At 41.3% G+C, this 22,026-nt stretch overlaps 1 protein-coding gene across 1 annotated transcript in view; it reads right to left on the reverse strand.

Annotated features, from left to right (window-relative positions):
• The window catches only part of galnt9 (polypeptide N-acetylgalactosaminyltransferase 9), a 72,159-nt gene that overhangs the window by 44,150 nt on the left and 5,983 nt on the right, over positions 1-22,026 (reverse strand). Inside the window, exons 2-4 of the mRNA XM_031848857.1 lie at positions 17,600-17,780; positions 10,254-10,420; positions 3,845-4,019 (exon numbers count right to left, since the gene is read on the reverse strand). Coding sequence (XP_031704717.1) covers positions 3,845-4,019; positions 10,254-10,420; positions 17,600-17,780 — 523 coding nt within the window. The remainder of the gene's footprint in view (positions 1-3,844; positions 4,020-10,253; positions 10,421-17,599; positions 17,781-22,026) is intronic.

The raw sequence follows: 22,026 nt of genomic DNA on the forward strand, positions 1-22,026 counted from the left end.
AGACATACAGTGTTAAAATTAACTCTAATAGTGTTCATTCATGTTAATACACGCATACGCGGTGTATATGTGATGCATATGACAGTGAGTGGTGTGTCTTTGAAAATAATCTAAGCCTGCAGTGCCTCTAGCCACTTTTAAGCACATTCAATTTCTGTAAATGTGAGGCCGTCCACAGTCCTCCTGCCCGGCTGTTTCTCGGAGGAGCTCAGACATGTGCATGTAGAGCACATATTGCAGAAGAAAGTAAAACATATCAGCACAGAATCTCAATTCATCATAGAGTAGATAGTGAGATGCAGAAGCATGAACTGGAAACGGGTCCTCCGATGCAATGTAAGATTCCAAACTACTTCTAAATGCATTTGCTCATGATGTGGTTGATATGATACAAATGTAAAGACGGCATGAATCTCTGTTATGCATTTCGGAGGTCTGCCCGGCCTGTGTTCTCTGAAGCACTAAGTGTGTCTGCAGCCTTCTTTCTCATCTCCAGACACTGAGCCACCACCAGACACAGTGAGCGAGACATAAGACATTTTTTCTTTTGCTAAAAAAAAAATGTGCTCAGTTTTCAAGAACTCTGAAAGTTGTATACCAATTTAATTTTATAATACCAATTCAGCTGCTCAGTATTATAGGCAGATAGATGATATCTCAATGATATTAAGGAACTGATATATGACAAATATTACATATTTCATAATTACAGGAGGCGGAGGTTGGTTACATTTCTTTCTTACTTTTGTGAGTAACTTTGTCTTGTTCTTACATAAACTCACGAGGTCTCATAGCAGCTGAGCATTCAAAATTCATCAAAGTGTTGCTTTCTGAAGCATGTATTTCATTACCAGCAGCCTGCAATGACAATCTTATCTCCAGCGCACACTCAGCAGGGAGCGGCTGCTACACTTCTAATCATTAATCGTTAATAATATGAGATTGCAACTGTGCAGGGACTTTAAAAAACAAATAAATATCAATTTCCTGCTCTTCCCATTTGCAGGTGTATGGTAGCATAAAGTAGGTCCTAATTACAAAACACTCCCATTTCCTGTCATTCATCGTGTTTATTTACAGAGCATGCAGAAGGAAACGATCCTGTTTGGAGCAGAATGGACAGCCGTTGTCTCAAGGATGGATGGATATAAAGCGTTAGAGGAGATGGATGCATTTAGCTGATGCAATACCGCCTTAATAATAGGCAACGATTTCATATCCTCATATTAAAGCAGAGCAAAACCGTGGAAATCTGATTCCATCACTCCTCTGGTGGAAACGCTTCCTGCTTCTTAACTCCTCATAAACCAACATGGTGTGAGGAAATGGGAAACAACTGTCAAGTGCACTGTACAGTGTGGTACAATTCAGTCTGCTTTTACAGGAATGCCAACCAGAAATACATTTCAGCTGCAAATGCACAGCACACCAGGTGGAATGCCTTGCCAATGAATCACAGCACTGCAGCTGAGAGCTGGCAGCATTGTCTCTGTATGCACAGGCAGTGTGTACAAGGTCATTGGGGGAGACTCACCACAACATCTAGAGGAACCATCCATCTCACTTATCACCGGATGTGCAATTGTGAATAATCATATTATGATAAATAGGGGGCTTCTTCCATTCAAGCAAATAGAAAGTGTAGATAGAACGAGTAAATATATCTGAGTAAAAGAGCAGCACAGAATGTTTGCAGACATACAGTACATAATAAATGCACATACGCACTCTCACAAAAGATATCTAAGCAGCACGAAGGAGGTTCTTGAAGATGCCTGTCATCGCCTACATTGCTGTATTCCTTTACCCAGCATCTACTTGTAGAAAAATCACAGGGATTCTGCTCTACTTTTCATTGACTCCTGTAAATAAAAACCTCACGTAAAAGCAAATCTGAAGCAGCACAACGGATAAAAAATAAAGGCAGTGGGTTATCAAAGAAAGATGTGTGTGGGGGGAGGGGGGAGGGGCAGAGGAGAGAGGTGTGCAAAATTCACTCAATGGCAGCAGGTGAACTAACTCAAAGGAAATTCGCCAACACAGCCTCAACATGTAGAACATGGGAGGAGCTGTGGAGGAGGAGGTGAATGGGCTATGTACAGTATGTGGGGGCATGAAAGGTACGTCTATTTTTGAGCAAGAACAGATGGGAAAACAGATGAGGGATCCACGGGGTATCAATTATCATCAGTATTGCACCTAGGCAATGATGCTACTTTCTCCTTGAATGCCGTTTGTTGGCTGGGCTGCTCGACTTGTACATCGTCCGGACCTCAGGTTTATATTCATGCTACAAAACAGTGCAGAGAAACAATGATCAAGGTACATTAAATCACTACAAGGGTTACGAGGTCAATGTGTTTCGGTGGTGAACGGCTGAAAAAAGTTAGCTTTTACCTGGCATGTTAGTACCCTGTTTTCATGTGAGCATGGTAGTATAACACAATCCTACTATCTGTGTCTGTTTAGTTCACATAGATATCTGTATTCCTATTGTATCCGTATTCATACCAGAAGTAGCCTACACCAGGAAATTGCTAAAAATCATCCAGACTGCTTCATTTTCTATGGGAATGGTTTTTACTGACATTTATACTCATTCAGCCTCTCTCCAGGAGTTTGTTTCCAGAACCAGTGCTACTTGGAGGTGAGCCCAACTATAACTAGTTGGTACCTCCACCCTCCCACACCAGCTCCAGTTCCTTCCCCTTTAGAGGGGTGACGTTCCACGTCCCTAGAGCCAGTCTGCGATGCCAGGGGTTGGCACACCTAGGTTTCTCGCCTTTGCCTGCCGCCCGGCTCACAGTGCACCCGACCCCAATGCGTATCACTGTGAGTGGTTGGCCCACAGGGTGGCAGCTCAATGTAGATGTGCCAAGACACGGCCACCAGACACTCACCGATGAGCTTCCCTCCCCGTTACCTCTAATACTATAACTACTTGGAGTTACGAGGAGTGCCTCCTGTCAACACTGTATTGTAGCAGTGTGTGTATAATTTATTTGTGCTATGACTGTGAGTGTGACATCAGGGGAAAAAAAAAAAAAAAAAAAAAAAATAAATAAAAAAAATATATATATATATATATATATATATATATATTTCAACTGCATCTATGGACTCTGTAGAAAATGTATAACTAACTATTTATCTCTGCTGTTCTCCTCTATCCCTCCTCTTCGTCCTTCATCCCTCTTTGTTCCCCTCCTGCCTTGCAGACAGCTTCTCAGGGAACAAAAGCTACACTCTTCAAACACTGACAGCATGGCAGACTCAAATTAGATGCCAATTACATCTATTTGAGTGACTTGTTTGCTGGTAAACTTAAGCAGCAGGCAGATATTGGACTGAGACCCCCAGAAGTAATTTCATATCGCAAAATAAGCCCAGAGCCTGCAGGTAAAATTATGTCAAAATGCTCAACATTTATGCTCCCTCTTTAATTACACTCACTTTCGCCTTTCACGCTGTTGCGCTCTCTCTTATTATAAGTGTGTATTAGCTGGACAGTTAGTGTCATTTACATTGGGCTGTCTTTTTATTCAGCTCTAACCAAAGCCATTCCTCATAATTTAAAAGTAGATGCCAGAGAGGAAAGCTTATTAACGATAAACCCTAACTAATAATAAGGGTTATTCTGTTGAAAATGCTTTCTCAGTTAGAATTGACCTGGCTGGCACTATATCAAAATGCTTAGGGCAGACTAAGCTGCATATTTCAACGATAATAATCTCACATAACATCCTTCTCTACTGAAAATATGAAAAGCAAACCACAAAGCAAAGGTGACAAAGGACAGAGAAACAGCTCAGACCTTCTCATGTTAAACATGACTTTTTCTTACCAGCCAGGGTTGAACTCAACGTGGGCATCAAAGAAGCCAACGACAGGAGCCGTGGCCGCGTTCCAGCCATGTATTCTGGCTCGGATCAGGCCCTCCCGCTTGCTGTTCCTCACAATCTTCACCAGGCCTGGGTAGCGTTTGTTCACATACTGGTCCAAGTTGAATTTCAGCTCCACTGAAAGAGGGCAGATTAGAGAAAATCTTTCTTAAAATTCCATCCAAATGAAAGAGTAAGGACAGCAAATGAAAATATGTTTCCAAGATGGTTTTGATCTAACTTGCCTTGAGTCTTTATTTCAGGAATGCAGGACTCTCTTTTATATTTTTTTTATTATTTTGACCTAAAGCCAAAGAGTGCATAATGAGGAAAGTTGCTTGAAAAATGAAATTACTCATTACCAACTCATTAAACATTACTCGTAACTTTACCTTAGTTACCCAGCTGAGCCTCATCACAGGTTGCCTAAAGTCACCTTTAAACTCCAACTCCTAAGCCTCCAAACCCACACAACACCTCTTTGGTAACGCATGTAGAAATAGAAAGTGAGTCATAATGGTTCAACAAGCAGCCACTCTAAGGTTAGTATTTACTGACTATCAACGTTACCTAGCTTAACGTTAGTCCTGTGTGCAGCAACCCAGTAGTCTTGTCTTCACAGTAAAGCCGTCAACTGATAACACCTACACACCCTCCAATTCTGAGTGATTCTGAATGTAGGCTTATGATTGGCTTATGTTAGCAGGCCAGCCACGTTACAGAACTAAATAGCTTTCTTCAGGGCAGACATTTTCTGAGCTTATGGTAGAAAAAGCACTGATGTATTTAATAAGATTAATAATAGCTACATATCACTGAGGAGGGGAGGGGCATTGCGCATGCTGGCTCAATGGAATAGCTAACTGGGACACTTCATGGAACTGAGCAATCATTAATGCCTATCATTGAGTGTGTATTGGCACCTGGGTAAGAATAGTCACAAGCTATTTGACTATTTACACCAGCTATTTATCCTGGTTACTACTTGCTATTTACACCAAGTGGCATATGCTACTTAATTTAGCAATAGTTGTGAAAATTAATTTGTTCCAACTGAGACAATATTCACTATAGAGGTTGCTGTACAGAGTGACTGTCTAATGCATTCCACCAATGACATCTTTATTCCAGATGGATTATAACGTCTCTCCTCCTCTTCCCTCACAGACAAGTTTGGCTGTCATCGCTGGAAAAAGTTTTCCGGATAAACAGCCAGTTGCACAAATTGCTGTCTGTGTTTTCATTGGAGGATAGATGGCTGTTTGAGCTTCTCCTCTGGGTTAATGCTGAGCGTTCCACTTTCCGAGGGAGAGATTAATAAGGACGCTTGTGGCACACTGGCTCTGAACAGCATCCGCACCTAGCTTGTGACTGTGACTCGCAACATAAATCAGCCGGTGAAAGTAGAGAAATGGCAGACTAATCCTCTGTCTGTGTGACTGCGGAGACGCAGTGAGTGGATGGATTGTCAGGAGTCTTTTTTAAATTGATGGTCTATGGGCTATAGCGGTGGCTACTGCAGGGAGAGAGTGTGGATTTAGAAGCGGTGACCCTTGAAGCAAACCGCCGTTAGCATTTGACACCAAATTAAAGCAGCCATTCATGGAAACTCTCTGTTTCTGACTGTCTCTGTCTGTGGATTTCTTTTTTTTTAAATTTCAATAATACTGTTGAGTTTAACATGAACAAATGTCCAGCAGGTCGGCTCAGTGGTTAGCACTGTGTGTGGCTGTAAGCACGTATAGATTTGATCTCCAGCATTTCTGTGTGGAATTTCCATGTTCTCTGAATTTCTGTCTCTCTCTCTGTCGGTGTGATTTGTCTGCCTCTATGTAGATGTCTAATATCATTGGTGGAGAGCAACTATGTACATTTACTTAAGTACTATACTTATTATGCTTTTACTCCTCTATATTTCAGCAAAGTAGCTATTCACTTTACAGATTTAATCTTCTTTTGCTACTCTAAGTACATTGTGCACATTTTCTGTAATTTTACTTATTGGTACTTTTAGTAAGGTTTAGGTAACTACTTGGACTACAGTCTAATTGGGGATGATTTTAGTGCATTTCATATGCACGAACTGAGACAACCTTTCCAATTTCATCTTTGCTATAAAGCGTCTCAGAGCAGTGGGTGCAAATGAGCTTGCTGTTAGCATTTAGTACTAATGTCACGTAAGCCCATTTAGGAATAATGAGGTTCATCTTTATTGCATTCCCATTTGGATCAGTCACTGTTGGAAGCTACATTGCTCCTCTTTGAAGGTCCAGAGACCTTTGCAGTTTGGTTATGTTTGCACTGTTGAATATGTCTAACCTGTGCATTGGGTCTCCTTCATCATCGGCCTGCTCTGCAGCTACAATATGATAAAAGCTATTACAGTGTAATAATTACTTGGCTGTGCTGGGAAGGAGAAAAGTTATGGGCCTCCCCCTGATCCTAGCAAATAAAACATTAGACTGCGTTCATGGGAGGAGAGTTATGGAACAGGGAATACATTTGAAAGTAGAGTAGCAGTGAAACATATCTGGGGATAAATAACTATCCATCATACTATGAATTTAAAATGAATGCATAGTGGACTGCGCAAGGAGCACCATGGATTCCTTTGGTGACATGGGAGATTATGGAAGCCGCTGTGTTAAGGATAGATGGTAGAGAGTTATTGAACCTGCTTTTGATTTTTTAAACTGGGGCAAAGCCTTAGAGTTCACTTACATGCTGCAAAGCCTGAATTATATCCTTCCACATACTGCCTCGTTTGTGCTCACTAAATACAGGTACAGCTGTTTTCAAAATAAGCCACAGGATGTCTGTTTCCGATCCAGAAAGCCTCAGAACAGGCATCAGTTGAGTTTCTTTGCGTGTTTACAAAGGTCTGGTCTCTGGCTACACAAACCACAGACCATATTATTCGAACAGCAGATTAATGGACTTTGTATCAGACACCGATACAGAAACAGGTCTGAAATTGATCACTTTGATCGATCACAAGCAGACTAGTGAAGTTAGTGAACTGAATCACCACAAGTAATGTGATGTTCATTAAATATTCAAAAACGTTGCAGCCAAAAGTAATATGATACTCCTCATCCTGGGGTAACATCTAAATGCAGTGTGACAGTATAAGCCCTTCACTGTAAGTGGGGAACATGTTGGCAGTAGGCCTCTGCATTGTGGAAATAATCTGTGCAGCAGCATGTCAGCAATTTGGAGGTTATCCACCTGTCACAGAAACGCCACAATGGTAACTTGGTTCATCTTTTTTTGCATTCTCCACCTTTAAAATTGTCACATTCACTTCATTCAAAACTCTGCCCTGGCAACATCGTGCTTGTTTTTTCTCAGAATCACTGACAGATAAATTATGAAAACAACTTTTCTCTGCTCTCTTTCTTTACATCGCCTCTCCTCGTTGTTTTTTATCATAATGCTAGGTGATTGCATTACCTGCTCTATAGATGCAACAATCTGCGTCTATGCGATACTGTCTTAATGCAAGTGACTGAATGCAGTATGTGAAGTTTTACAGAGATATGTGATTGAATGTCTCAGTTAGAGTACAACTAAGAAAAAACTCTTTCCCGTTAATAGTTTTTTGCAACGGTAGAGTCAAACAGGTGTTTAACGAAACGTAAAGTCAAAGAACTGAGCTAATTTGGACCGATTTAAGGTCATTATATAGGAATTAAATAGTGCCTTTTTCAAAATAATTTCTTGCAAGTGTCTAAATGAGTCAAATATTCAGTTGTGTGTTAATTTACAAATCCTCCATTTTTTAATCAGATTTAATGAATGCAATGTTGAAAGTAATTCAGCTCCACTTGAACTTAATACTACAAGCTGTACTCAACTGGTCCTCAGTTTAAATCCTGTTTTCATTATATGAATCATTAAGTTATCAATATGATGGTGGTATTTGCTGGAATTGAATCCTATAAGGCTCATTAAGCCTTTCCTCGCTGTTATGCTGCTAACATGGCGAACAACAATGGATTGGAGTCGTCCTGCCTATTACACACACATAGCCAAAGCTCATCACTTGGAATGTGAGTTTAGTTTAGACCGGTGCTGTGAATAAACCTTTCAGCCGCAAGGCAAACATGCTTCCGGTGCTTAATTTATTATGCTAGGAGCGAGTGTGGCTGTACCTCCACTCATCTCACTGAGCCTTGTTTAAATGAGAGGGGACAGACAGAGCCATCCGGAAAAGGTCAAGCACACCAGCCTGCATATTAATTGTCTAATGTCACAGCAGAGCGGCTCCCAAGACACAGCTCACACTTCTGCACGAATCATCGTCACTGTTGGTAAACATACAGTGAGAGCCGCTGTGTCGGTTTGCAGGCAGTGACCTGAAGTTGACCTCGTATTAAAGATGCACGTGGACACTGAAAATATCAACACCTTGTAGTCGTGTAACGGGATGTCAGTGAACTGCACACAGCACACTAATGTTAAACGTCAGTCTGCGATGCTTTAAAGCAAAGGTTACTAAGGCCATGAGTTTAGCTTTCTGTTTTGTTCTCTGCTGTTATGGAGAGCGCTTGTACATCAGTTTCAATTTGTTTCTTGCTCTGGCTGGAGACAACTTTATTCTAACAGCTCTGATGAGTTGTCATGCCTGAGGTATTATTGTGGTAAATTAGTTGACTCTCTAGGGATTAATTAGCAGGAATGAGTTGGCAACTTTGCGGTTTAAATATCCGGATATCAGCCAGTCATGTAATTTGCTGACAAAGGTGTACTCGTCATCAAATCCATTTAATACAGGACAAACTTGCAATCAAACTTAAATGTTGTTGTTCTCTTACAATAGTATGTCGATTATTTGGACAGCTACATTTAAAAGAAAACAAAAAACCTTCTGCTGTTTAATGGTTTTCATGATTAACTATTTGAATGTTTAGGAAGGAGGTGCGCTTGGAGGGAAATTGTGACACAGACATGTCATGTTTTTTTATTTTTTTATCTTAAAGATGTTTTCACTTTGTATCGATGGTATTGGGTTGTTGATCATTTAATAAATTGCATCATTCCATATTGATGCATCATTACAGCCCTACATAACACAGTCATTTAATATTTTCCTACTATAAATATATTAATTATAACTGCTTTAAAGTATTCCAGAGTTTCTGCTGATAAATAAAGAGTTATCGTGGAGTTACTCCAAAGTCTTTGTTATCGTGAGAGTCTAAATGCTGTTTCTTTGAAACCCTTGCAATAATAACATTTCACAGGAGGGAGTAGAGGTGAAATGTAATACATTTAAATACTGTCAGAAAAAGTTGCAGTCTTTATAGTAAAAATAGGGTTGTCCTTCAAAAATCTATTTCAGGAAAACCTTTGCGAGAGTGAAAATGCGTGGGGTAGGCTGACATAACGAGAGGAGGGGTCCACTTCCATTTCTATCTGTTCATTGACTTTTAACGACTGCCTGTTTAATTGTAGGCAGTTAGAGCCTCAGCGGGGAGCGGAGATGTGCCAGTGTTGACTCCTGCTCGGCCTTCTTTCAGTATGTTATTCATGCGCCCTTTTCCACTGCCAGCCTGAGGGAGGCAGGCCTGTTACTCTGTGCCAAGTGAAGGAGGGCCAAGTGTCGTCTGGAATCTAGTTCATTGTCCCTCCCTCTCCAAACGGAAAAGCTTTTGGGATGTGGAGCCGAGCATCGTCAGCTGCTGTGGGCGTCATGGTGTGGAGGCAACTGAAGCATTTGCCCACATTGCCATGGAGACAGTAGTAAGCAAAGGACGAGACAAATCCCATCCCTTCTCTTTCCCCCCCCTTTATTTTAAAGCTATTTTAAAACCCGGTGTGCAAGAGTCCACCCTCAGGGGTTCTCTATCCCTTCAACTGTTACTCACAAAACCAAACACACAGAAAACTGTCTCTGACACACACACCAACACACATAAGAACCCGTAGCATTAGAAGACTGACTACTCTGGCAGGAGTCCAAAAACATCACACTAACTCAGATGTGTATGACGCCTTAAGTTTGCGTTCCCACCAGGGATGACAAGACATGATGAATAGGGTGACTGTCTCAACTGAATAAGCAAACCTACAGTATTAGACAATGACAAACTGCAGGTTCTACAGATTTCATGATTTTAAGTTTGAGAGGAAACAGATGTAAATGAGGAACAACTAAATGTGATGCAAAAAGGGAACGATCAGAAAGATATTGGATCAAACCACAGCAACTGACAAGATCTCAGTGACTAACATCAATTAATGTCTTGCAGAGCACATACAGTAGGACACCATGGTTTAAAGACTTGTTACATATTACTTGGTCATTTTTTTAAGTGACAGCTTTATTAAATTGGGTGAAAAAAATCTGAGGTTCACCAAATGTCTTACCACTGTCACTGTTGTCATCCACCAGGATGATCTCCTTGAGCACATGTGCTGGTGTGTGGTTGACAACACTGTGGACGGAGCGCAGGATCACCGACAGTGCCTCGTTCACGAAGATGAAGACCACGGAGATCTGAGGAAGGTCCTCTGGGTACGTCAACTGCTTACACCTGTTAAAATACATTCAAAGTTATTAGCCAGTGCTAAAACAACCTGGACTTTGTTTGCATATCACTCACTGAGAGAAACATGTACGGCTTTCTTTTTTCTTTTTCTTGGTGTGCGTTTTATATGACTTTCATATCTGAGTGTATTATCAATATTTTCTCTCTGCAAGACCTATTTGGGTTTATAAAGACCAGCGGATCTTCTATACAAAAAAATATGAACGTAAAAGCAATGTGTTTAGCAGAACAATTATCCAATTAAAAAACTCAGTCATAAGAAATAGCTAATTCATTATATTAATTAAAAGAATAATGGGGTGTAATTACGACACAAGCTTCATAATAGACAATGTGTAAAAGAAAAGTGAAATTAAGATATTCACAACCTAGCTGGGACACTTGGGAGCTGCCGAAAAAGTCCCTGAAACCTCCTTAAAAAAAGCATTTATGGCCCCAAAGAATGCCATCAAGGCCCTCGGATACCTCTTCAAGGACTGCTGGAGCCACCTCAAACACCTCTGTTTGCCCAGAACCCACGATGACAACAACCGTACAAATCTTTCTCACAGCAGGCATTTTCACTTGTCATAAAATTGAATTAAATGTTCAATTTCACATTCACAGTGTATCCACATGGTGCATACAGCCTCTTATGTCTGTCCAAAAATAAACGGACGTATCCTGGATAACTTTTTTTCTCAGTGAACCAAACCAACAAGGCAAAAAATAGCTCTCTTCTAAGATATCACTTAAAGCCGTACATCCGTTTGATGGTGAAGCTGCAGCTCCCCGACCTGGATTCTCTACACTGTACTGTGACTACTGCTACAGTATAGCTGCCATACTCTCATCCTGCTTTTGAGAAACCTGAATATACTGACTGGAGTTCTCTTATAGAAACCCGTTTTCTTCGACATGCTAACAATCTCACAATGCATAGCATAATGTTTAACATGTTCACCGTTTTATTTTAACATGTTAGCATTCTAAGATTTGCTAATTTGCACTAAGCACAAAGTACAGCTGAGGCTGATGGTATTGTCATTCATTTTGTATTCATATTCCAAAGTATTGGAGAAATGTAAATGCTGTTACGTGATGATGGCTCTAGATTGAAGGTGAGAGGATCACTAAAGTGATTACAATTCATCCTGAGGGGCACAGACCAACACTTCCTCCCCTTGAAACAAACAATGCTAATTGATGTAATGATGATATACAAGTTTAAATAAAGTGCTCCTTTGGCAATGTCAGTGATAGACTGCATCGTCTTGCATTACTGATGGTCACATAGAGAAGCCAAATCCTGTCTGAGTGGTAAATGCAGCAGACTTCAGGCAGCTAAACTGGGTTCATCCTCAACTGCTGGATGTGGAGAAGGTAATCACATGCCTCTACTGACACAGATAATCAGAAGCCGGGATAATGTCAGACTCATCTATACAGGGAGGTGAATAACCAAGTTTCTTTATGTGACATGCAAACATGAGCCCAAATATGATCAAAACCAGGGTAAAAACGCAAAACTGGGTGACTGAAGCAACATGAAGAATCCTTTTAAATGTGGTCAATCTTCCATCTCTTAACCTGTTAGCTACCTCACCACCCGTCATTCCTCAACGTCATAATCTCACACAGTACATTGACTCTATGGAAACCTATTTTGAACATCAGTGAACACTTACACTACTGCAATTAATAAAAATGTACTGTACACTACACCATGCAAATGAATGTTCGTAACATTCACTTGTTCTGTGTCTTCTTCTCACACAACAGCAACCCTGTTACTCTTCTTCGCTTATAATCTCAAGTCTGTCACCTCCAGAAAAATACAGTATTTTCTCACAGGCATACTGTGGCTTTGAAGTCAGAAATAACAGTGTTGACTGGACGGAAGCACTTAGCTGATTCCTATGGCAACTGTGAACACACGCACACACACACACAGTCAACAGCTTGTGAATCTTGTCGCGCCGCAAAAATAAGGCTCCAAACGCAACAGCTGACAAACGCATTTCACTCGCTTCTGCCTTTGTTTCTCCATGTTTTCACATGTCTTATTCAGCAGTGCTGTCTCATTATGTAGGGATAATGAGGTGGCTATTGTAATTGTTGTGGTTGAATTATTTACAAGAGATTTTGGCTGTAATGAATGTAATATCGTTCCTTATTACAATATAAAATCGACATGAATCAACTATAAAGTGTAAACAATTCTGTGTTTTGTTTAGCTTCAGTAAATCCTATTGAGCTGTTGAAGTCGTTTGCCAAACATTCCCGACAGGCAGTTAAAGACAGCGACATATTGCATTTGCCAGGTGAAATACCATACACTCGAGAAATATTATTGAGACAATACATTGATTTGACAGAGCGTATCAGTCTCACGTGCTATCACAGATTATTAGATGTGATAGAGGCAACGAGTGAGGCTGAAATTCGGTCTTGAAAATCTGCACTTGGCCAGGGAAGAGATCCATAATATGAACTAATAAGATACAGCAAACACATAAACGCCCAAATGAAATTGTGGTGCTGCATACAATCACTGGTCCGATGTTATACTGTGCTGTTTGTGCATACTGAAGCACATACAATTAAAACCTCATCTTTGTCCAAATGTAACCGGTTATGACACTGCTGATGTTTTTCCTTGTTCACTGTGTGGTCGTATTTTTAGATATAAAACTTGGTAGTGTTGGTATCAAAGTCAAAATTCTGCTACCTTGAACATGTTTCATTCAAAGACAGCATGACCCCTGCTCTTCCACCCTCGCTGTGAGCCATCTGAACTCTACTGGTGCTCGGCGCACCGATGCCTCGGTGAACTGCGATGTCAGCCTGAGTCAGCAGCATCCACGGGGTCAGGCCGCAGGGGGACGGCCACACAGCAGATGGATCCCAGCATGATGCTAAAGTTACATCCTCTTCTCTCCACCCATTGGAACCCTCCTCGTCCTCCACAGCCGCTGATTTGTGTGAGTATTTGTGTGTGTGTGTTTGTGTGTGTGGCGGGCATGTGTTAGCAAGTTCTCACCTTTCAACAATGAGATTTGGCAAGAGAGGAACTAGCAATTATGTAGAAAGACACAACAGATGGCATCTTATTTACTTGGGAAATTATATAGTAAGTGCTTTGCATATTAGCATAAAATACTTTTTACTTTCCTTTTGGGCTTTACTTTACTTCTTGATCCTTTTTATTTTCTTACGTGGCTACTTAATAACTTAATACTGGCACTGATTCATGCATAGGAATGACAATCCACTGCCTATAGTCTCACTGTGCAAGTAGGCTCGGGCTTGCTGTTCTGGATTGGGAAAGTTTAATTTCATGCACTGTTATCAATCACTTCCATTACCACAGTCCACATGTATTTGACAGAAGAGGTAATAAAAGGAAAACTAAACCACAGAGAGTGTTTATGATGGAGCACGTTGCGTACGTCTATCTATACTTTAAGCCCTGCTCTCGTGCTCTATTCGTAAGAGTAAGTGCACAAGTGCTTTGATTGATAACCCCTCCACTGTATCATTTCAGTCCTTCCCTGTGCATTTCTGCTCTCCCTCACCAACTCCTTTGTTCCCTTTCATAGCTTTCTCTATTGCCTCTCTCAATCAGCTTTGCCAGGTCTATAAATACAAAGACAAATCTGGCAGTGAGTTTGAGGGGAGATTTTTTTTTGCACCGCGGCACTCCTTTACACAGCCACAACATGGCAACTGTGCAAAACAAAGTAACGTATATTTCACTCCTTTTCTGTTATACGACTAGTGGAGAGGCTGCGTTTAATGAATATTACCTCAATAATTTCTCGAAATTGTCAGAAGCGGAAAGGCAGCCACATCGCTTCTAGTTGAGATGTGGAGTGAGGCTGGATTTGAGTGTTGAGATCATAAAGTCATATTCTAGTTCCATTGCCCTAGTTACTGGATCCAATTTAGGGCATCGCTCAGGCTTAAATTTGTACCTGTCTGCACTAGCGGGGAAGCCTTGTAAAGCCGTAACAGGATGAGCGATCGACTCATCTGTTTGTAATGGGACTGAGCTCACTGGCCAGCGCTCATAATTTGACCCGGAACAAGCTTTGACAGAAACAGCGCGCCAGATTAAGATGTATTCCAATCACACCTCCCCCTTCTCCTCCTCCACCAGCCGGGTGGATCAGTGCTCCCTCTGACTTTTTCCCCACTGGCGGCTCTTATTTGCTGTGAAATTTCACATTAACCTCCTGTAACCCGCGCAGTGCAGGCAACAACCATAGCAACTTTCCAATCCATGAGCATCCCTCTCGGAAAGATAATCGTTTGCCTTGTCATTTCTCTACCCTCCACCCTCCCCATCCAGGAGATAAACTGTGGCGCTGGAAAGAGCAACAATTTGCTGCAGGAGCTCCTGCACCGTGGAGACCTTACGATCCCATTCTGCAGTATCAGACGCTAAAGAGATGAGGTAAGCCTGTTTCTTCAGCCTCCCTCTCTGGTTGTCAGCCTCCCACAGGCAGACAAACACAAAACTAAGGGTCCTTGGTCTTTGGGTTTAACTATTTCGACAAAATATAAATACAATTTTCGACAGCGTGACAATAGAGATACAGGTGTGATTTGAAGTCATTGAATATGAATTCCCCTGCAGGAGGAAAACTGGAGAGTAAAAAGCAGGTTGAATGCCTTGAATAGCATATCAGTGACACAAGTTACATTTAACATCTTTTTGTTTATCTTGTGGGCATCAGTAATCTTTCTAGCTTGCATGCCCTTTACTATTTTTCTCTCCACAGCCCAATGAGATGCTGTCATACGTAAGCCTCCCAAGGACAATGAATGGCAGGCTCAGAGTCACCATCATATAGAGCCTACTTAAGTTCCTTGGTATCTCAGTTAAGAACGTCACATGCAGAAGTGAAGGGCAAAAGAGAGAAATGCAGGTGGGCGGGCGGGCGGTGAAAGAGGATTACAGTTTTTTTTGTCCGAGAGACAATTGCATCTGTAATATTATGAATTGGTTTTACTGCAGACTGGCAGGTTTGAAAAGAGAGAGACTTGAGAATGTGTGGCTCGTTCAGTCATGGGCCATGGTGATGGACTTTGCTTCCCTGTAGTCATCAAAGTCCTCTGCTTAATGACTCTTGTTCAATTAAAAGCCCATTAGACAGGAGGTGACTGGTTCCTACTGTTAACCTCACTTCAGCAGTGCTGCAGTCACCTTTTGCCTGCAGGACATACTTACAGATGCAGAATTACAAATCAGAAATACGGAGCAGCTTTTCATACTGCATGAGGCAGAGAACTGCTTCAAACTGAACCAAACAGGTTACTGTAGGTGTGACAGCACCCTAAAAGTCCTCACTAGTGCCACAACAATGCTAGCAGTAACAGTATTGGTCTGGCTGCACATAAATCCATTTTTCTTTGATGTTTCTCTTTAAAGTACTGCTGTGGTGATGTAACCAGAAAAGGCAAAGAGAACTGTGTTTTCACATTGCACTGTATTGATTTCCATTGAGCCAGACAACAAATGTACGAAGTCTTTATCATCGAGTGTACCTATTGAATAGCTGTCATGGACTGAAGCTTTACCGTGTTTGACACAACATGTTTTGTTAGCGTTATGACTATGTGCTTTTTTATATGGGTACAAAAAATATTCTGGACACAGAGACACAGATCAAGAAGTGTACTGTATGATGACAAGCCCGCAGAATGGTTTCACAACCCGTGAAACGAGTACTAAATCCATACTCAAACACACAGTCAGTCCCTATTTCAAACCGGAAACACCTCAGCAAACCCCCAACACTCACTTCCCTTTTATCTTTGATTTTTTGTTGAACAAGCTGATTAAAAAAAAAGGAATTTCCTAAAACCCCTCCATTCCAGAGGCACTCTCAGCTGTCTATATTAATTAGCAAACTCCTTTTAGCTTGGCCCCTCCTCCCCGTTCCACTCTTGTCTAATTTTTCTGGGCGTGAAAAGAGCTGGGAACAAAGCAGCATGGATGAAATGAATTGTTATCCCTGCTAAAGCCCTCAGAAACCTCTCTTGGCCGTCAGATTTCCGCTCAGTGTGTCCGCCTGTCGCCATTGTTCTTTGACACTGTGTGATATGAACGCCACTGGCAGCCCTGATCCCCCGCCCCCCACCCCACACACACACACACACACACACACACACACACACACACACTGCCCAATCCATCTCCTGCAGCACTCAGAATCACAGCTGTAGTTCACTGTCTAAATACAAAATGTATTTTAAAAAGGACCATTTAGGCTGCTTGCTGGGTGTCCACTCAGTCTCTTTCGTAATTTTTTTTTACTAATTTACAATTCCTTTTATTGCAACATTACAACACAGCTCTTCAACTATATCCATCATCTTCCCCATGTCCTTTCATGTAGGGATTAGGCGTGACAAAAGTCCTTTTCTATTGTGTAACTCCCCATGGCAGAGGCCTTAAGATGCTCTGTGGCTAAACTGACTGTACTGCATTGACAGAAGAGACAAGGAAGGATTAAGTGGAGTCAGGCAATAAGAAGATGAAATGTATCAAGCAGGAAGTGAGGATGGCTTTTGCAGTGGGGAGGCACACTGTCATGTGACAGCAGGAGACAGCTGAAGGTGTCATTACAATAGGCTACTTTTTGGAAGCCTTGTTCGCTTGCTTGTCTTGCGAGGTTAAGAGGATTTTAAGACAAGGACCCGTTACACAACTGTTCTAGAAAATTTAGTTAAACTCAGCAAAGGAAAAAATGATGTATGGCCTTTGTAGGAAAAAGACAACCTCGTTTTCCGAAATATATTCTTACTGAAATGTATCTTCTTGTATAAGTCATAACAACAGCCAGTGTGGGCAAAAGGATAACACTGGAGCTGTGCTAGCACATTAGCTTGCTAGCAGGCCAACAACCTGCAGGTTGTAGCACTCCCCCGAGAATCTCCCGAATGAGGGGGCAGAGAAGTGAATATAGAAACGCACATTTCATCTGAGATACTGGAGCCCAAAGGCTGCTCGATCGAACACAGCAGGGGTCACAAACAATTTCAGCCACTGAAAATGCTGACGTCACCTGCTAACAACATTAATGCCGACCATTGTGAAATGAATGCCAAACAACAGAAGTGTAGTTGTAGAGAATGTACATGACAGAAAATGAGAAAGACAGAAGGTGGACATACTTTTTAGGCCTGTAGTCTGGGATGCTCCTGTCCAGGGAGATACGGTCACTGAGCTGAGCGTTGTAGCCGTACTCCTCATATTTCCCCTCCACATCATGACTGTCCTCTCCCAGAGTGGCAGCAGCTCCCCCCTGGCCAAGGCCTCCGGGTCCCTCAACTAGCCCCATGGGCTTCGCCAAACCTACCAAGAAAATGACACAGCAGAGAGACAGTCATACGGATGTGCATGCTCATGTGTAGAGGCAGACACAGACACACACACAGAACAGAGAAAGGTGAGAAGATATTGGAAGTTTACAATTATCAAATGATCAAACTTGCAAATATGTCCATCTTCCTAAGTTATGCTACTTAGCTACTAAGCTGAGAAATGCTCCGGAAGTGATGAGCTAGTATGAAGACTGAAAATACCCACACATAGTGTGATGGAAGGTGAATGTATAAATCAAACCAACATGACTTTCAACCAGAAAACCAGTGTTCATTTTCATAGTGTTGATTGACATAATGTGATATGGTGCTGTCAAGATATCACTTACAATGTTGAAAGGACCTAAAACTGCTCTGTTTTCCTTCAGGTATTATTTATTTATCAATTAACTTTTTTTCTGATCTAGGATATAGATAACTGAAACATATCAAATGTAAAATGTTGTGATTTTAACTTAACTAGTTCTACAGAGACCATTAGTTTAACACAAGGCCCCTAATTGCTCCATATTGCTAATCATAAAAGCATAGACAAAGTGTGTAGCAACACCACATCTGTGAAGTGGTTATAATTCATACAGTGCTTTTGCCATGCAGGTCCTTTTATCCCAAAAAGAATCCCTGAAGAAAGGCTAGATTGCATACAGTATCTGTGTGCTTTAATGGTGAATTTGAGCCAGTCCTCTGCCAGCCCTATCATGTTAGGCTTCTTTGGTCTCACACAACTAAATTCAGCACTGGATTTAATGTGTCAGACTTAAAATACCCCTCTGCTCTCATTAAAATGACTCATGACTGTGATTTAACAGAATGTCGCTGTGGTACCGTGACAGTGACATTTTTAAACCGAGAAGGAGAAAAATGGTGCGGTACAGTGTCAAAACGAAGTCTTGGCTGATGGAAAAAAGCCGCTTCCCAGATTCAGGGACTCTATAGAAATGATTATGATGGGGAGAGGGACTGAACCTGATATTTGTTCTTTTAAAGACAGACCCTCTTCTTCTTCTTATTGTTTGGTTTGGACCATCCCCTTTGAATAATACAATAATGCAATATCCTCCTCCCTTATTTATCAATGTGTTTATTTACTGGTTGCTGTTTCGTATTGGTTCTACCAGCTCCTTGAAAGGCCGGACTATTGTTTGAATATTTAAAATTCCATGAAACTGCAGGATAATGTCAGATAATTGTTATGTGTGCCAAGCTTCCGGTGTGGCCTCCACAGAAAAATCGAGCTGCGTCTGTTCTCCATATCAACAGATGGACACACAGACAGTAAGTAAACAGTGCATACCAATGAAGTGCTCAGCTCTCCGCTTCAACCCTCTAGGAACTGCGGAGTAATCACCATATTTGGATGGCCTCAAATCCTCGGGTGCTGCTGAAGATTTGTAATTGGAGCTGAATGGTTGCAAACTGGCTTCTCCCAGGAGAGGGATTGAGCATGTCCTGCACCAGCCAATGTGGTGGCATTTTGACAAGCATGGGTGGGGTTCACGTCACGGACTAGCCATCTGGCATAGCGGCCCATGTCACACAATAACACAGATGCCCTCCAGAACTGGAGACTCGAGTCTGGAGGGCCTCTCTGTCTAAGCATGAGTCTTGGAAGCAGGACAATGCCTGCCAGCTTTGTTTTCTCGTCCCTGCATCATTTTACTTCCCCCTGCCTTCCACCATGAGATGAGAGGCCTGAAAATCTGATCCACTGTCTGTAACACGACACCGTGAATTCAAAGATTCTGCAGAGTCAATCTCACGATGGAAGGTTTGCATTTGTAACGTTTAAACAGTATTGCAGCAAATTTATGCTGTTTTTAGCGTAACTGCAAACTTTTGTAAATCTTTTACAGGGCTCTGTTGTTATGTAGCTGCTGACCTGTTTTGATGAGGCCTGGTGGCTTATTTGAGGCAGTTAAATGACGAAGCCTTGCTCTGATTTACCTTTTATGTTTTATCCATTTGATCTTTTCATGTTGTGAGATGTGTTTGGAAGAAAGAGAGTAATAAATTGAATACGCATAAATGTATGCTTCTTTTACACAGCAACATTTATTTCCAAAAATGGGTTGCTTACAAACAAAAATAGAAGCTTTTAAAACATTTCTTTAAAGGAAAAATTGGACCGTTTATTTCTGTGGGCAGAGCTTAACACTGTGGATTAAGAGCTCTATTCCCAAGGCGACAGCACGAGTTAAAAATGTACGTACACATGAACCTGTAAGGCACTTTAAATAAAAGCATCCAGCAAGTGGGCTGTTGTGTTCTGGTCAGAAAAGGATGACAATGACTAAAGGCCCACGCTGCTCACTGTACTGCTGTGACAAAGATAGCTACAAATGCAAATACACAATGAATGTTGAATTTATAACGTAAAAACAATTATCATATGTGTAGTATTTGACTACACAGCTTTAAAAAGCCCATGTATTTTCTCTGATGTATTCTCTCGTTCACTTTTCCCGATGTGAGCACCTTAGCACTTTCATCATCCCACAAGGAGGCAGTTACAACATCTGCTTCTTCCAGCCGAGCAGGATGAGGTTCCTTGTATTGTCAGGCGCCAATTTGAATCTCATCGTCTGAGTGTACATCTGTCTCTGTGCTCGTTCCTCACAATCCATTTGTCCAAATTCCCCTGACATGATACTTGAAACCCATAACAGCTATAAATCATACAGCAACCTTCACAATGTGTCTGATTTGGCCTTTACAAGACAGGGCCTCAAATTCAAAGACGAACCCATTTTTAATGAATGATTTAAGAGCAAGAGTGGATTTATGCGTGTCCAAAGTGATGCAGCGGGGTTCTAAATATTGATGGTGACGGGAGGGTGGGGAATTCCGTGATCTCTTCAAGAAGAGGAAAATAACTCGATCTAGAGAGGCTTAAAGCTTTCAAAGGCCAAAACAAATCTATGAAATATTGAGAGCTGGGAGAAGAGCTGAATTAATTCTACTGTAGCGCTGACACTCATAATAGCAGCAGGGATGTCAGGAGGATAACAACTCTGATTTGGAAATTGGTGGCACTAGACCCCCTAATTCATCTGCAAACAATGGATTGTTATCCTTGCAAAATCTACACCAATCCCTATGAGAGCTGGCATGACAGTGCAAGCACAGCAAATATAGAGCTGCTATCTGTATCTGTTCATTTTACACAAAATATTTAAATTCTGTTGTTGGGAATCATCTTCTGCTAATAAAAGAGTGCTATAAAACATGCCATTATAACTAAATGTGCCATATTGTCTCTTTAAAAAAATAATCAAGGTGTGCATGCAATGGGAGAAGGTCAAGACAATATACATTTTTAAAGAAAAAAACGAGCTACCGAACAAAGGGGCTCGCCATTTGCATGCACTTTTAGATGGTCTACAGTTCATCAGTATTCTGTACGCTGTGAAGTCGTGCAAAGTTTTCCAATGTGCCAGGGTTAAATAGTGCGTCATGAGGTGTAAATAACACCTGTGCAACATTAGTCAAGCTTTATCATTCAACACGGAAGGAAAGTGGTTAAAATGATTATTATGGACTAACCTAATAGTTGAACATCAAACTTATTGCCTGTATTCATTTAAATTTCCGGCAAATCTGCACCATGTAAAGTCATGCTGCCAGCAGTTTCTGGTAAAGTCTGAAACCAAAGGCAATGAGGCAAGATCCAGTTATAAGGAGCACCTTTAATTTCTAAGGAGAAACAAATATTACTGCATCAATTCTAACGCCGTTTGCATCTGTTCAGTGTGTGTGTTATCTGTTCAACTCTGAATAATGTATTTGTATTTTGGTTACATCCTTAGTACCGGTCGTCCCAAACAATTCTGTTCCATTTTGTGAAAATTCTCAAAAGAAGATGGATAAACAATCAAAGTCCAGGAAGGCAATGGAAATCCATTTACGTCATCAATTATCCAGCCTGGCATACTGACCTCTAAGTCCCTCCATCATCGGATGTCATCATTAAATGTTGGTAAAGTAATCATTGCATGACTCAAGGCCAACAGTGTGAATAAGATGAATGCTCGCTCCATCTGAGATTACCATTATTGTCTGTGGCTGACTGCTGATTGTCAAGTTAGCTGCTGAATTCATTATCATGATTCCTCAAGGCTGAGCAGAATTGATTCTTATCCGACTATGAAACTGTTTTGTCGACCAGAGCCTCATCTACATATCGTTATTGGAATATATTTCAATTCATCAAGCTTCAT

This window comes from Anarrhichthys ocellatus, unplaced genomic scaffold, assembly GCF_004355925.1.
Source record: "Anarrhichthys ocellatus isolate YVR2014 unplaced genomic scaffold, GSC_Weel_1.0 scaffold9, whole genome shotgun sequence".
Classification (NCBI taxonomy): domain Eukaryota; kingdom Metazoa; phylum Chordata; class Actinopteri; order Perciformes; family Anarhichadidae; genus Anarrhichthys; species Anarrhichthys ocellatus.